The sequence below is a fragment of the Heliangelus exortis genome, chromosome 17, assembly GCF_036169615.1.
Source record: "Heliangelus exortis chromosome 17, bHelExo1.hap1, whole genome shotgun sequence".
NCBI lineage: Eukaryota > Metazoa > Chordata > Aves > Apodiformes > Trochilidae > Heliangelus > Heliangelus exortis.
Window position 1 is genome coordinate 3,390,486 of NC_092438.1, and position 15,610 is coordinate 3,406,095.

The 15,610-nt window shown below is 42.3% G+C and overlaps 1 protein-coding gene across 4 annotated transcripts in view; it reads right to left on the reverse strand.

Moving 5' to 3' along the window:
• XYLT1 (xylosyltransferase 1) overlaps nt 1-15,610 on the reverse strand; it is a 161,969-nt gene that overhangs the window by 78,017 nt on the left and 68,342 nt on the right. For all 4 annotated transcript variants that reach the window (XM_071760416.1, XM_071760415.1, XM_071760417.1 and 1 more), the window contains one exon: nt 4,248-4,776. In XM_071760416.1, the coding sequence (XP_071616517.1) occupies nt 4,248-4,776 (529 nt within the window). The remainder of the gene's footprint in view (nt 1-4,247; nt 4,777-15,610) is intronic.

A 15,610-nucleotide genomic window follows, 5' to 3' on the forward strand; every position in this document is an offset into this window, starting at 1 on the left:
GAAGTTGAATGAAGGTAGCTTGATTATTTTCCTACTTCATTTATTAGTTAGGCTCAGCCCATAGGGATGAAGGTAGCAGAAAACCTGTCTGATTTATAAACTAAGAAAAGATAACAGAAGAACCAAGGGGAAATAAATTAGGTTCACTTGAGGCCCTCTACTTTCCTAGGGACTTTTCTTTCACCATAACTGTATCTAAGAAAACACCTCTCAAAAAAAATGGTTGCATACTTTTGGTCTATTTAGGGCCATAGATCTTGGTTAAACATAAAAGCAGTGGGGTAACTGATGATAAGTATTAGGCCAGAGCCTCCCCTGGGGCCATGGCAGCCTAGAAAAGCTGGTCCAGAGAAGGACCAATGCAGATGCCACTTGGCACAGTGCCTGTCGTGACTCCTGGACAGACTCCCATGAGGTGCCAATGACTCAGGAGAAACCCTGCTGCACATCCAGGAAATTTGTAAGGCCAGGGATTCAGAGCTACCAACAATCCACGTGGATGTGAAAACAGAGGACTTGAGGGCTGATCCCAGCCAGTGGGTCAGGAGCTGGGTTTTTTTCATCACAGTCATCACGGAAAGATGACTGCAAGTACAAGTCACAACTTTCATACGTGTGTTGAAATGTGGAGTTGTGTAATCATAACTGCATTCCTGCCCCAAAATCTGGGCAGTCATCTCAGCACTGATGGTTACAGCAGCCATTATAAAATGTACTCCTGACCACAGTTCTAAGGGATTCTGCTTAGGAAAAACATGGCACAGATCAGGCCACTTTTGCTTTGTCAAAGAGGAATTTATCTAAGGTAGAGAATGAGGCTTATTTGAGAGCCCAGAATTGTCACGGGAACATCTGCTTCATCCCAGGACCTCTGGACAAGAGGAGGGCCACGTTCCATGACAGACAGGAAAGGAGGCAGCTGGTCCACGTCCACCAACAGCTTTGTTAAGTAGAAGCAAGTCTGGCACATCAGTGTCTCTAGTTCAGCCTACAGAGGACCAGGGTGGAGATGGCCTCAGCAAACACTGTGTCTGTTCACAGGTAGCTGAGCTCCAGATCATGAGAAGAACTCTCCAAAAGAATGTCTCCCTATACCCTCTCCTCAACCTGCACAAAACTGTATTTGCCTTGTCCTAACTCTGTGCTGTACCTACTTTTCTCCTAGTCTGCATTTCCCCTCAAAGCACACTTACCCAAACTCCAAACATTCCCTTCTGAGTGAACAGTCACTTGCAAGCTGCTTCTTGCTCTGATCTCAGCCATGACTTTGAGTAAGGCTGCACCTAAAAGGTATTTGACATCAGTCCCCTGATCCACAGCATTTGTACCCTGTTTTCAGGGCTGACTTGCTGGGAAAAGCCAGCTCATGTGCTCTGCAAGCCAGGTAACTGGTGAAGTTGCCACACCTCATTTAGTTGGTTCAGTAGTGTTGTCTCTCTGTGATGTCCTCAAAGGGACTGTGTCCTCCTGTTCTCCTGGAAATAACACCTGCCATGTCACACAGGTAGTAAACATGATGCTTTTGGTTTTAACAATCCTTTCTTTTCTACACTGAAGACACCTACATTTGACTTCCTTGGCCTTTTGCCTTTGGAAACAATAACAGACTTAAGAAACAGCTTGTAAGGTCCTGTTCCCATTCAGATAAATGGGATAAGGTCCCTGATAACCATCCAGATGAACACATCACTTAACATTTATGAAAATCCAGCTGGATGGAGTCACGTCCATGATTGATAGCTACACTTAGCAACTTTGTGGTTTTGATCAGCTGAGACAGGATCCAAGGGGATTAAATGCTGGATGACATCTCAATGGAAACCACAGGACTGGGAAAATGTTAATATGTTGGGATAATGGATGAATGTGCTGCTCCAATGCATAAATACTTAACAGCTCTGCTGAAAACAGACAGGAAACCTTTTTTTCAAACCACACTGAAGGGAACAGCACTCACGTGCTGAATACACAGACTCAGTGCCTGGACTTAGGCTGACAAGCAGCATACAGTTTTTTGATGCATAAAAACCTCCTACCAGCAATCTTAACAATGCACTGACTTATATCCTCAAAACCTGATGGCCAGTGATTCACAGACATCTCCTAATCAAGTTCAGCTCCCTGAAAGGACCTCTGGAGCTGATGAAGACACCTTTGATGAGGGATGGAGCCAGCACATGAGTGAACAGCACCAGTACTTATGTTCTACAGTGGGGAGGAGATAAATTCTATATTCAAAAAAGTGGCAGTAAATACTTCTCAAAAAAACTATTTTTAAGCATGGCAGATGTTCCAAACTTCTGAAAAATTACCCTGCATTTTTTGGAGACAGATTACCAGGCAGAGGATGGAATCACAGGTGTGTGCAAAACTGCACTCAGCTATAGTGTGCAGCCACACAAATAACAATACTTCTTCCAGGTCTCTCCAGGATATCACTTGCATATTTGCATATGTGATGAGTTATTTACCCTACACAAAGTGTACAGCACTGATGACTTTACTAAGATACCTCCTTCATCTCAAAAAGTGTAGGACAGCATCTGCAAGGTCTGCAAGATCTCCATCAGCTTTCTCACAAACCAGAGCTGACTCTCCTGTCATCAGAGAAGGATACCAAGGACACAGTTATCACAGTGGATTCCACCAGTGGAACCTCAGGAGTACCTGTGTGGTTTTGCTGAATTCCTACCTCTCTCTACAGTTATTTTATTTTCCCATCAACTTGTGCTGCTTTTGCTGTCTCTCTCCTTGCTTTCCATTGAGTGCCAAATTTTCTGCCTGCTCCATTAAGTCTTTATCTCCAACGTTTGCCCACCCAGCTTAATGATTTTGAGTATTACCATGATAATAAATTGAGAGAAGACATCAAAAGAGATATGGTAAAAACCAAATTAAGCAAACCAAACCACCCAGTCACAGCTGCACTGGGATAGGAAATGGGGTGCTCACAAGTTTATCCTGGTAATATGGATCTGTATCAAAAGCCTAATTACAGAGAGATGCTCTTGTTTGGAAACATCTTCTGGGACACCTTTTTTCCACTGTCTGTACAGAGTTCAGCCTCCTAATTTAGACAATAACAACAAGGATCCTCCTCCCTCCCTCTGTGAAATCACCCAACAGTAACCACTGTTGTGTGATGGTGCAATTAACACGTAAGCCATGGGGTCTAGGGGTAACTAAATATTCCTAATGAAAGACACTAAACATCACCTATCTCCATGGCTCACCATGTTCACTGCACCATCTCAAAGCAAGATCCACTCTCATTTATAAAAGTTCCTCTGCACTTTCCACTGGGACAAAGCCATCAGTATATCCTCACACACAGGCTGAGGTACCAGTAACAGGATGACTGCTGGATAAACAAGTGCTGCTGCAGATAATAATGCTCTTCCTTGATCAATACTTACTTTGATCAACTGATCAATACTAAAAAAAAAAAAAAAAAAAGCAAAAAAAGAAAAAGCACTTTACAGCTAAATGAATGGTGACACATGAAACACTCTCAAAAAGTAGGAAAAGACCAGCTCACAGCTGCAAAGGGACAGCTAGCTGAGAAATACTTCATGTATCTGACTTGATGAAGAAACCAAAAGCAACAAATAAAAGCCAGGGCTTAAACCAGCAGAGGTAAATGACTTTATACAACAGTGATTTTGAAAATTACTTTTACTGATTGAAGAACACTAAAAATAGAAGAGAGCCACAGAATTTTAATTTTTTTCCCCATGCCTTTGGAATTCTTTTTTATATTATACTTTTGGTAATTATTTGTGTTATTAAAATATTTAGCAGTCCAGGTTATTCACTAAGACTACACTGTGCCACATCAATGGCCCCAAAAGGAATGCCACTCATTTCCTGGTTAGCATAGGGCACTAAAATTGAACGTGGCTGTTCCCTGATCCCCAAAAGCACACCCCCCCTGTACAGAACAACAAGACTTCCAACGTTCTCTGTGTCTGTAGATTAAGAACTGAAGGAAACAGGAGAAGCAGCTTAATACCTAGATCACAGTGTGGAAGTGAAAAGAAATTCTACAGGAATCTACCAAGGATGATGAGACATCCATATAAATCCCTCTTTAAAACATCCCCAAACCCTCCCTTATTTTCACAGACTAAGTACGTTCTACATTCTGACGATAAAGTCATTTTTTGTCATCAGAAGGCCATTTCAATGAGATAGAATCCTTCCCCCAAGATACTATGTTATTTTTCCTTCACCATCTACCAACTTACCCTCCAGTGTACAGAAACGTGTCACCTTCTCTGGCATCAGCTTTCCCAGCTTGTGCTGACAATACACCTCTGAGATCTCCTGCCGACACTGCTTGGATTTGGAGCGGGACATGGCTGAAATTGCCTCTTTGCCTGTTACCTCACACTTGGGTGGTTGGTCGTATCTCAGTTCAGGGGAGCTGCTTCCAATTTTTTTCAAATGATGCTGTCTGGGAGACAAGTGAATCTCCTTCAAATTGTTGTTGCTGCTGCTGGTGTTTTTTCCAGGGTGATCACTGAACTGCACAACCTCATTGGAGTTCTTCCCCAGCACCAAGTTTTCCTTCATTTTCTCCTCTTCCAGTTTCTTTCTCAAGTGCTCCTTTTGCTTGCTGAGGGGTTTTTTCACCAGCTCAGACTGGTGATTTTGCCCCTGAGTCCTGGGAGCAAAGTTACTGTTATCAATATTTTCAAAGTCCTTGGGGACTGAATTTTCATTATTGCTGTCTGTTCGTGTTTTCTCTTTCGGTCGGTGGGAAAAATAGCCAGCCTATAAATGAGGAGAAAAATTATACTTATCTTACTAAAAATTGTCACATCATTTCTTACATGAGAACACAGATCAATGACAATACTGCAAAAAATCCCCACACTAGGGTTAACAACAAAAAGATGGAGCTGAGAGAGGCCTCTGAGCTGCCCAAGTTAGTGCAGACAACAACTGCCTCCACCTCCAGAGTCCAATCCTCCCCCGAGATGGAGCAGGGAGGTTTTACACAGCAATTTTTCTGAGCAATGATTAACCAGAGACTTCAACCTGGTGCTGTTAGAAATCAATGGCAAAGCTGACAGAGGTTTCAGTGGAGTGAGAGCAGGTTCTTTGGTGCTTTCCTTCACTCCCTGTGTTGATGATCAGAGTTGGGTATTCCAGGAACTGCCTCACTCCTCTGCATAAAGTGCCATGCAACTTGACAGCCTGAGCTTGCTGTCAGTGAAGTAACTTTGCCACAAACAAGACACTTCCTTCCTATCTTTTTCTTAACTTCTACACTGTAAAGCTTTGGAGAAGTGTTCCCCATGGGGTACATTCCAGCCTTGCTGCAGACAGGAAGCTCTGGCAGCAGCAAGCCCTGGGTGGGATGTTGGCTCTTTCCACCATGTTCCTCTTCTCCACAACGGGTGCACTTTCAGAAATACAGAGACCCTAATGTTGCAATATTTAAGATATAGCATATAAAGTAAAAGGAATACACCATGTAAAGTATTTATCTGCAGAATACTGCTTTGCTTCACAATTTCACCCCTGCCTCCATATTTTATCACAGGAACTCAGCCTTGCCCATCAACAGGAGAGCAAGCTTACAATACTAACCAGAAAAAAACCCAAACAAGTTAAGACAGTCCTTATTCCCATGAATGCCCAAAGTAAAAACCTAACACAACTCAGCTCAGGGAGCCCAACTCCCTTCACTTAGGCTCTATCTCCAATGTATCTTCAAATAAAAAGATCACTTCAAATGCAGCAGCAAGCTACAAACAGAGCAAAGCACAGGTTAAGTGTATTGCCATCATACCCTAAACACCTCCACTGATGTGTCACTGTTCTAAGACTTCAGACATTCCATAATTGTCATGTTCCCTTTATTGTTCACCCAAGTCTAAAAGCTCAGTTATGCCATTTGTGTATTTGACTTGCTTCATTTTCATGCATTTGGGTTTGCACATGGGAAATAGCTCTAACTTGAAATGTTGTGCTGTCACGTTTATTCTAAGCTAGTGCCTGAATTCACCTCCTTTTTCCCTTATAAAATTAAATGCAAAATGCTCTGCACTTTTGTGCATATATACGTATATATAGCTCTCTGTGTGTACATATATGTACACAGCTACATACACAATTTGAATCACACTGACCACAAAGAATCAGAGCCAACACACTGCAGTTACCCTTTAACACATACATACTGATCCCTTTCTGACAGAAGGACCCTGTACAAGTCCTCCAGTGGAGGTAGGAACACAAATAGCTATCTGGAGCTGCAGATATCTGGATGTATAAACCAAAACAACTAAGACAAAAAAAAGGTTGAGGCAAATATTATAAAAATATTTTTGTTAATATAAATTTTAAAACCCAAGCACAGCCTGAGCTATTCTTTATAAGCAGTCCTTGAACTTCAAAGGGTTAAGGATGTCAAATACGAAGGAATCTATGAAAGAGCAAATGTGAACTTCATTTGTTGGGTTTCAGCAGCAGCAGTGTGCACATAGCTAGAGGGGCACCACTCCACAGAAATGCAAAGTAACTTTATCGTTAGTTTTTGTCATTAATGCAACTTAAAGCACTTTTTATCAATAACTGGAGCATCCCACCATGGTGCAGCTCCGGGTGCTTAAGCAGAGTGTTCCCTGCCAGCTGATGCACTATGCTCTCAGAGAGGGGTAGAGAGCTGTGATGGAACCACAGGAGAAAAAAGCAAAGTAAACAGCAGGTTTACTGGTGTATGGGTCACCTCTTTGAACTGTTTTCCTCCTTCAAGTGCTTTGCCCCCCTCTGGGAAATGCTTTTCCAAATCCACATGCTGGAATTTGAAAGACAAACGAATCTGAAATGCTTCAAAGGCAGACACTAACCCAAGCTCAGCTGTGACTCTGCCCTGCCCAGTGGGGCAGTGAAAACCTCCCTGCCACAGAGGACACCCGGTGTCTGCAGAGATGTGAGCAGGACTAAAGGATTAAAAATAAAGCACAGTTTGTACAATAACTGTACCAACCAGGAGCTATAGATTTACACTGAAAAATAAGGACACGTAACAAATCCCACAGCTGGACAAACTCCAGCCTCACGTGATCTCACCACACCTGTCCATACACAAGTGCCACATAGCCAGAAATCTGCATCCACCTTTATCTGCATTCCTCTCTCATGATAACTTTCACCAAAGCCAAGCATTATTTTTACTGCATAATGACTTCAAGAGAGGATCCATTCTTGACAGCAGAATGTACCCATAATTGGCAGTGCAGGGGAAATGAAGCTCAGAACTCCGAGCTTAAAACAGCAGCAGCTGCTGACAGTAAATTTTTGTGTTCATTCGTGAAGTTCAGAGGTACAAACAAAAGCAGCACATCTGGTTTTCAGCTGGCTATGGGAAGATGTGGTTTACTTTTTTTCTGCAATTTTTAATTTTTACACTGCTGGATTAATAGCAGGCTTTATTTGCCACGGATGGCTAAGACATCCAAATCTAGACTAAGTCATCCTGGGGAAAGATGATCATGAAACCCGGTGTTCCTGGTTCTGACAGTACCATGGGAGCACATCAGCAAGTTCACTGCTTTGAGCATCATATTTTTCAACTCCTGCTCAGCCATTCATTAGCAGCCCCCTTCTTATGTCTCTTTGTGCTTACAAATCACATTAAATACACTGAAAAAAGGCAGGTTATACTAGGATTAAATTAGAAGCAGAGAACATATAAATAGAGCCTGTACATATCCACAGTCAAATATGAAAGTATGGTATTTTCAAACCAACACCTGACCTGCTATTCCTTGTTGCTGTATGGTCCTAATCTGATCCACAGAACACAAAAATAAAAGTTATTATGTTATGGAAAACACCACTTGGGTCTTTGCAATGGAGAAATTCTCTTTAGAACAGACATAGATCAGAAGAGGCTGTATCCTGAGCCAGTTCATTTGGGAGGCTACTCTGTAAAAATTACAAGTCAAGCACAACACATTCCATCCAAGACCATGTATTTCAACTGTGCTTCCAGTGCTGGCAAAACACTCCCCGTATGTGTGATCCCACATGTGCTTCTCCAGCAGACTCAGAGTGACACAGCCTCCCTTGGGGGACTAACACAAAAATCTGTGCATCTTTTCCACCAGGGGTGGTGTCTGTAGCTCAGTGATGACCCAGTGCCACTCCTGACACCAAGGAAAAACATTCCACTCTGTCTGAGAAGTGCAGGATCGGGTCAAAGCATTTTTTCCTACATTTTAAAAGGCAACTCTGTTTACAGCATTTATAGAGACACCTTTGAAAGCTTTTCATCACTTTGTATTTCAAGGCTCAATCATGACACTGAGGACAATCACAGAACACAGGCCTGAGAGAAGGATTTCCAGAGACAGAAATTTTCGGTCCTAACTTTAACTGGACCTCAAGAGACACACGGAGAAGTGAACTGCCAAGTACTTAATGGTAAAAGGAACTGTTTTAATACAGGGTGGCCTCTTCTGCATGTATGCACACTGCAATTCAGCAATAACAAACAAACACTCCCAAACTTGGAAAGAACAGATTGTACCCAGAAGTGTGCATGAGATCATTGCCCATTACTGATTGCCACTGATGCTAAAAAATAGTAGTATAATATTAATGCAAAAATAACATTATAAGCTCAGAGCCACTGCATGTAATGAAGGAGTTTGAATTCTGCTCCAAATTCTGCTCCTTGTTGAATGCATGGGTTTTAGTTCCCCAAACCCCACCTTCAGTGTGATTTATTAAAATCTTTCACACAAAACATGTGCTCTGTGGTATATTACCCACTATTTCTACAGAGGTTGAGGGTCTAGGAATCAGGTACTGTGGGCCTGCCTGAATTCCGAGTCCCATCTACCTCAGAGGAGAAAACCCAGCTTCCTGCAGACAAGGAACTTTACTACTACTGCCTTTACTACCTACTGAGAAGACCATGGAATAAACTGATGCTGCACCTACTGCAGAAGCAACAGCAGCTGCAGCTCACTGCATGTAGCACAAATACAGAAGAACTTCACAGCCATCTGCAGTGAGGAATGGATTTTAATGGCAGCTTGTTAACACCCTCAAAGGTTTTTGCAAGTAACACACACACCTGCTCAGCCAGACCCCAGGTACTTCACATACCTGCCCACTGTCTCTCTCCACATGTTTTTCACTTGCATCTGTCATGTACATTTGCTTCTAAGTTAAATATGTTCCAATATAAATGTGCATTTGGGTTTGCCCAGGTTAGGTGAAAGGCCATGGCTGCATTATTGACCAAGGAAAACACAATCAACCTGTGCTTTATCTGTGGGGTATCCTGCTCTAAGACTAGAATACGCTAAAAAGCCATTAGGAACCAACCCACAGTTTCAGACCAATGCTGGAAGGGCTGCCACTGCCAGCAGCCAGGATTTGGCAGTGTGACTTCATTTTTTTTTTTTTTTTTCCCAATATGCAAGGACCTAACACCAGGCCAATTACAAATGTACTTTCAGAGAGATAAAGTGCATATAAAACAGCAGCCAGAAACAGCTTGATGCACACCAGCAAGGGCAGGCAGGTTTTGTGTGGCTGAGGGATCCAAGCCAAGACACAAAACCATGAGGAAGAGCCCACACTGAGCAGGAAGGCTCCAGCATCACTTGCTACCCACCTGTGGAAATACAGTGCCACTAGATGGCTCCTGGTGTAGAAGCTTTGTAAGGAAAGTTACAGGAGCCCCTGATCAGATCCCAAAGGCACGCAGGAAGAGCTGGTGTTCATCTGCAATGTGCCTTCATTGCATCGTGCAGAGCATTTCCTCCCAACAATAAAACTGCTCCCTTCTCAGAAAAAAATCACTCACTGTATGATTTCTGTCTCAAGGAAGTCCTTTAAATACCACCCAGATGGATGGACCATGTGCAATCAAGCCCTGAATGGCAAACTTTCACAGTTTCAGTTTATCTGACACAACCGATTTTCTACCCAGCACGGAGGGATTTGTTGTCTTTTTGTACTAGGAACATATTTCTCACGTTCTTCCCCTGGCAAATCTTGGTACCTTAAAGGCAGAGCAAAACAAACCAGCAAAATAAACACTGAGCAACAAGAAAACACACAGACCTTCCTCTGAATACAAAATACCCAACATGCTGGCCTTGAGGACCTGGTAAAAATCAAACCCTTGTATTATAAAAACACTTTTTTTTTTTTTTCTCATTTCTGTCACATAACACATAACAATTACTGCTCACATCTGAAAATATGCAGCCCTTGGGCAGTCATGCAGGATCACCCATGTCTTGATAGACCCAGAGCTGGTGCAGACATCTGCCACTTTGCTGGGCTGAGCTGGGGCACTGCTGGCTCCAAACAAGCTCAAAGCTTGAGGAGATTCTGAACAGCTTTAAAATCTGCATCAGACACCAGCACCTGGAAGAGACCTGCTCAGGTTATATAGGAACAGCTATTTTACCTATCCTGCAACTAAGAATTTAAACACCACTATTATAAGATAATTAAAACAAATTTCTGTTCAGTATCAATTACAGCTCCATAACATACTATTTTGTAATGCTTGTTAATTATTCAATAATTATACCTTCCAGTTGCCAGAGGAGTTGGAGGATGGCATCTCTACAAAGCAATGGCTGCACCTGGACGAAATATTTTTATTTCTGCTCTAACCTTTGCATATTCTTATTTGAAATCAAAACCTTTCCCTCCAGCAGAACTACAAATGTTACACTACAGTACTCAGACTGAGAGCAGAAATTGTAAATACTCCTCATGCACCAGTGGGCTCAAAAATCCAATTTCATCCCCTTTTTTTGAAACAGCTGGGTACTCATCTCCCTTGGCACATGGCCACAGCAACTTCTTCACACCACCCATTCAACAGACAGCTGCAGGAGCACAGCAACTTAAGCCCCACAGTTGATTACCAAGGCTGTCATGGGAAGCAGTTTCTATCCATCCTACATTTCTGCAGGAGTCCAAGAAAAACCATCTTTCCCCATCACTGTAAAGTAAAACTACAAGGTATTTGCCTGGAATTGTCCAAAAGCTCAGTCTCTCCTGGCTACATACAGAAGGATGGTCAGCATTAGAATAACTTTAAAACAAACAGAAAAGTCAGAGCAAAGAATTGCTGAGCCAGGCAGGAGAATGGGTTAGGTCTCCTCTCCCTTCCCACTGTCAGATCAAGCAAGCCCATTCATTCCCCAGGCTGAGTGTGCAGGGCTGACACTGCTGGCTCTGCAGGAGCTTCAGGCACCTCCCCTGTGTGTTGCAGCCCACAGTGGTTCATCCACAAGCATCACAACAGGTATCATCTCCTGTGCTCCATGGCATGGATTTCTACAGCCTTCAGACACTCATTTCAATGGGTCAAAGGGCCACTGGGTCAATGAAGGGGCATTTCCAGTTAGGGTTGGACCCTGCCAATACAAAATCAACTGGTAGAGCACTCACCCTATTGTTGCCTGTGCTACCACATCCACAGCTTTCAAACTACAGGACAACCATTGTCCTGTCTGAAGTCATCCTGCAGCCACAGGGGTGCAGACCTCTTGCCAGGCCATCAAAACAAACCAGAAATTCTGAGCTTCAAGAATGGTGAAGACGTGGCTGATGTGTCTGGAGACCCTTGGAAAACTAGAATTTTTGGCAGGTTTGGACAAAAGCGCGGCCAAAGACAGCAGATGGAAGAAAGGCAGCAGATGCTAATGTAGCTAGAATTTTCCATATGTTTTTCTGTTTTGCTGTATTAAGGACACTGTGCTTTAATTGTCAGTGGCTGAAGACATGAGAAACATTTTGTGAGAAATACATAGTTAAACATATAGTAAGTTAAAGAGGAAGATACAAAAGGTGAAAACAAATTTATTGGCTTTGAACTCACCAGCTGGTAAAGGTGTAGGACATAGTTGTTTCAAATATAGTCCCTTTCAGCCATGTAAAAAGGTTATGAGGAAAAGCAATAATTTTACTTAAAAGGGGGACTCCGATATAGAAAAAAAATGGGTCCCGCTTCATTATTTGACAAAGGAGCCCCAGAACAATCATATATAAACACTACAAAATAAATAGAGGAATAAAGCTCAATCATTTGAATGTTCAGAATATGAACACGATAACCACACTGAAAATACCCATTAACAGCCAACCTGTGCATCAATTTTTTTCCCTACCTCTCCCCCTCATTAACCCACCCCATAAAACACAACACAGCTAATATGAACTGAATTCCTCTGCTTTCATCTCCATTTCTTTCACCCAAAATGCAGCCAATATACACTGTATATTTTTCAAAGCAGTAGTAAGCACTCGGAATTGCTTCCTGGTGACTTGTTATTAACTGGATTCCAACTAAATTCATCTGGAGGCCTATTCCAGCTCCAATCTAAACAATCTCGAGCAGCCCGGGGTGAATTGCTGAGACACACAATGGGATCTCTGGCAGCTACAGAAATTAAACATAATTAAAATATGGATGATAGAAACCAAAGACGCCCTCACAGACAAATGAAAACATCCTTGTAAAATACGGTCAGTTTAGCACAAATGTATTCAGCCTTAATTAGGTAGAAAATCTATTTAGATTAATACAATGCAAAGAATAATAATGAACTTCAGGATTACGTTTTGTTACTTGGAGGGAAAAAACAACACAAACAAATGGGAAGTAATTGGAGCTTATTTAACAGTCTCAGACTATCAGCTTGAACAACTACAATCATTAAAGACCCTGCAGTGATCTTCCAGAGATAAATGTTGTTAAATCAAAATTACAATGCAACAAGCACGAAGAACAAAGCCTATTATTATGAGCAGCACTACAAGAAATAGATTCAATCACATCTTTTTTCACCTGCCCAGCACCACAAGAAGTCTTTGAACCAAGCATGCAGGAATCAAAGTTACTACCCTTGGCTTTCTAACCAGTTGCTCTTTGGTCATCTGGATGTTTTTCTTGATTTTGCAGCACTCATTAAATCTCAACCCTGTGACACAGTGAAAGGCAATGACACCTTTCAGTTATGAAGAAAATCTCTAAAATCTTAGCTAGGATGCATAAACTGCAAAGATGAAAACAGTGCCAGGAATCAGCCTAAAGGAACTAACAGTAGTACATATTTGGAGTTAACAGTTTCTAAGCCGTGGTTTGCAAGGATGAATATATCAGCAGCTCTACAGGAAGCAATACCAAAGAGATACAGACATTCATTGTGGATCTGTACTGTCTGTTTGGGGGCTTTGGTTGTTTGCTCTCCCTATATCCAAGAAAAAAACAACTATTATTCTCCTACTTTGTCTAATTACCTACTGTCTCTCAGTGACATAATGCTGCTATGATAGAAGTAAATCCACCAAGTTTCAGGATTTTGGGTCCTTGGGCACACCTGCCAGGCAATACTGCCCCTAACATGGAAGCAGCCTGTAAAACCCACAGATGCCTCAAGACTTTCCTGGAAAAGACCTTTGTGGTGACAAATTGCACATAATTCACTTTCTGAACTTCAGGGAGTTTAAGGAGAAAAATCCTGGGAAAAATGCAGAAAACCAGGGCTTTACCAGCTCCCCTGCTCTTGCTTCCGCCACTCCTTCCCCACCGCCTCCCTGCTGGGCAAGCCGGGCTGCACAAGAGGGATGGCACAGAAATGTTTACCCAAGACTCTGCTGGCTGGAATACCAATGCAGCCCAGCAATGGGCTTAAAAACAAACAGGAAGGAGGGAAAAAAACCCTCTCCCACGAAAGAAACAAATAGCCGGAGATGAGCTTTCCCAGCAGGTACCCCATTGCAATTCAGAGCATGGCAGTGCTGGAGCTCAGCCCTGGTGGGACAGGAGGCTCCTCTAGGAAAACAAGCTGGAGGTTCCTAGCACTTGTAAAAGCAGGACCAGGCATTATTGTCAGCAGATCTGAAATTGTTGCCCTTTATTACTCTTTATTAGCATCAAATTATGTCAGCCAAGCAGATATGAAGAAATCTGATGCAAGCAGAACCCTGCTGTAAATACTGATGTCAAGGATGCATTTTGCATGTGAAGAAAGCAGAGAATGAGCTGCTGTCTTCACTTACTTTAATTCATGAGTTGTCCTTTATAACAGCAAAAGCCTTTATCACAAAGATATAATGTTATGCTCTGAATGTGGCCCAGATTCTCAGTTTATTCCCAAAGAAATTTTACATTCCTCTCAAAGTAAAGACACTGACTGTTACAAAGTATATGTGCTATTATTGGCTCCTGGAGTTGCTCAAGGAAAATCAGAAAAAGCAGAGACACTGGAATCTATGAGGCAACACTTTATCTTTGCATGGACGTCTAAGATAATGAATGTCTTGGGAAAAGCAGTAAGATTATTATCATCCTTTACTCTTTGACCCAATGCATGAGCTGGGCTGCTTCCAGTAATCAAGTGGTTTGGGACAATTTCATAGAAGTGATTAAAATATGTAATGAGCCACTTGAATTATTTTTCCTTCCTTTTTTTGTGAAAAAAACGTCTGCTAGTTTGCCAGAAGTCCCCATTGACACAGTATATTGTAGCAGGAGGAAGTGGTACTTGAAAAAAACCCTATTCACCTTATCTGTCATCAATTGCCCATGAAAAGAGGGAATGACAATGTTACACAACAGCTATAAATATAAATTCCTCTAGCTGTACAGTTAACAAGACTGTTCCCACATATAAATTAATTACTTCAGTGCCAGTTTTACAAATCAAGATGAAATTCTGGCAGCCCCCACCCAGCAGTCAACAGAAAGGAGAAAGTCAGCTGGCAAGCCACATTTTCCCCATGTAGATCCAGCACGTTAGAGCAGGGATTTCACTGGAGGGGGGGGGGGAAGTGACTGAGCTCAGAGCAAGTCCCCATCATGAGCTACAACCCAGAGCCATCAGACAGCACCAGACTGGCTGCACAAGCACCTGCCCAAGCAGCAGCTCCAAACATGGCCTGGGCTGCCTCTCACCTGCACTTCTACAGCTGATCCAGCAATATCATCCAGCTCTTGGTCCATTCAAAGATGCCAGCTGTGGACTGGTTTTTTAAATCATAAAGGACAACTGCTAGGTTAAAATAGGGTGGGGTTTTTTTTTTCTAATTTAAAGCTAAAATATTCCTATCATCAGCAAAACCTCATGGACTAAGAGCAAAGAAGTGAATTAAGTGCATGTTTTTAAGTGTACCATGTGACTGGATTAACTGCAATGCTAATTATTCTATGCACTGCCCATATTTTAATGCAATCTCCTAGTAGAAAGCAGTACTTTCTTCCAACATATCTCCAAATATTTTAAAAGCTGTTTGGTGACCTGGCTGGCACAGAAATTTCTGAAGCTCTAAACAAATACACCAAATGGAAATTACTTGCAAGTGTGTCCAAAGTAACAGGCTTCCTAGCAAGGAATCACTAACAAACAGGATGACACTGCATGAGAAACTCACCAAAGAATGAGCTTTCCATTCCCCTTGCTCCTTATCCCACTGCTTTTATTACACAAACACTTTTACCACAAACCCCACACCAGGTTCTCTACAGTAACATCTGCACACGCAGAGAAAAGTGCACATAGTGGGGACCAATGAAACAGTAGGAAATATATCTGTGCTGCCATTGACCTCCTCA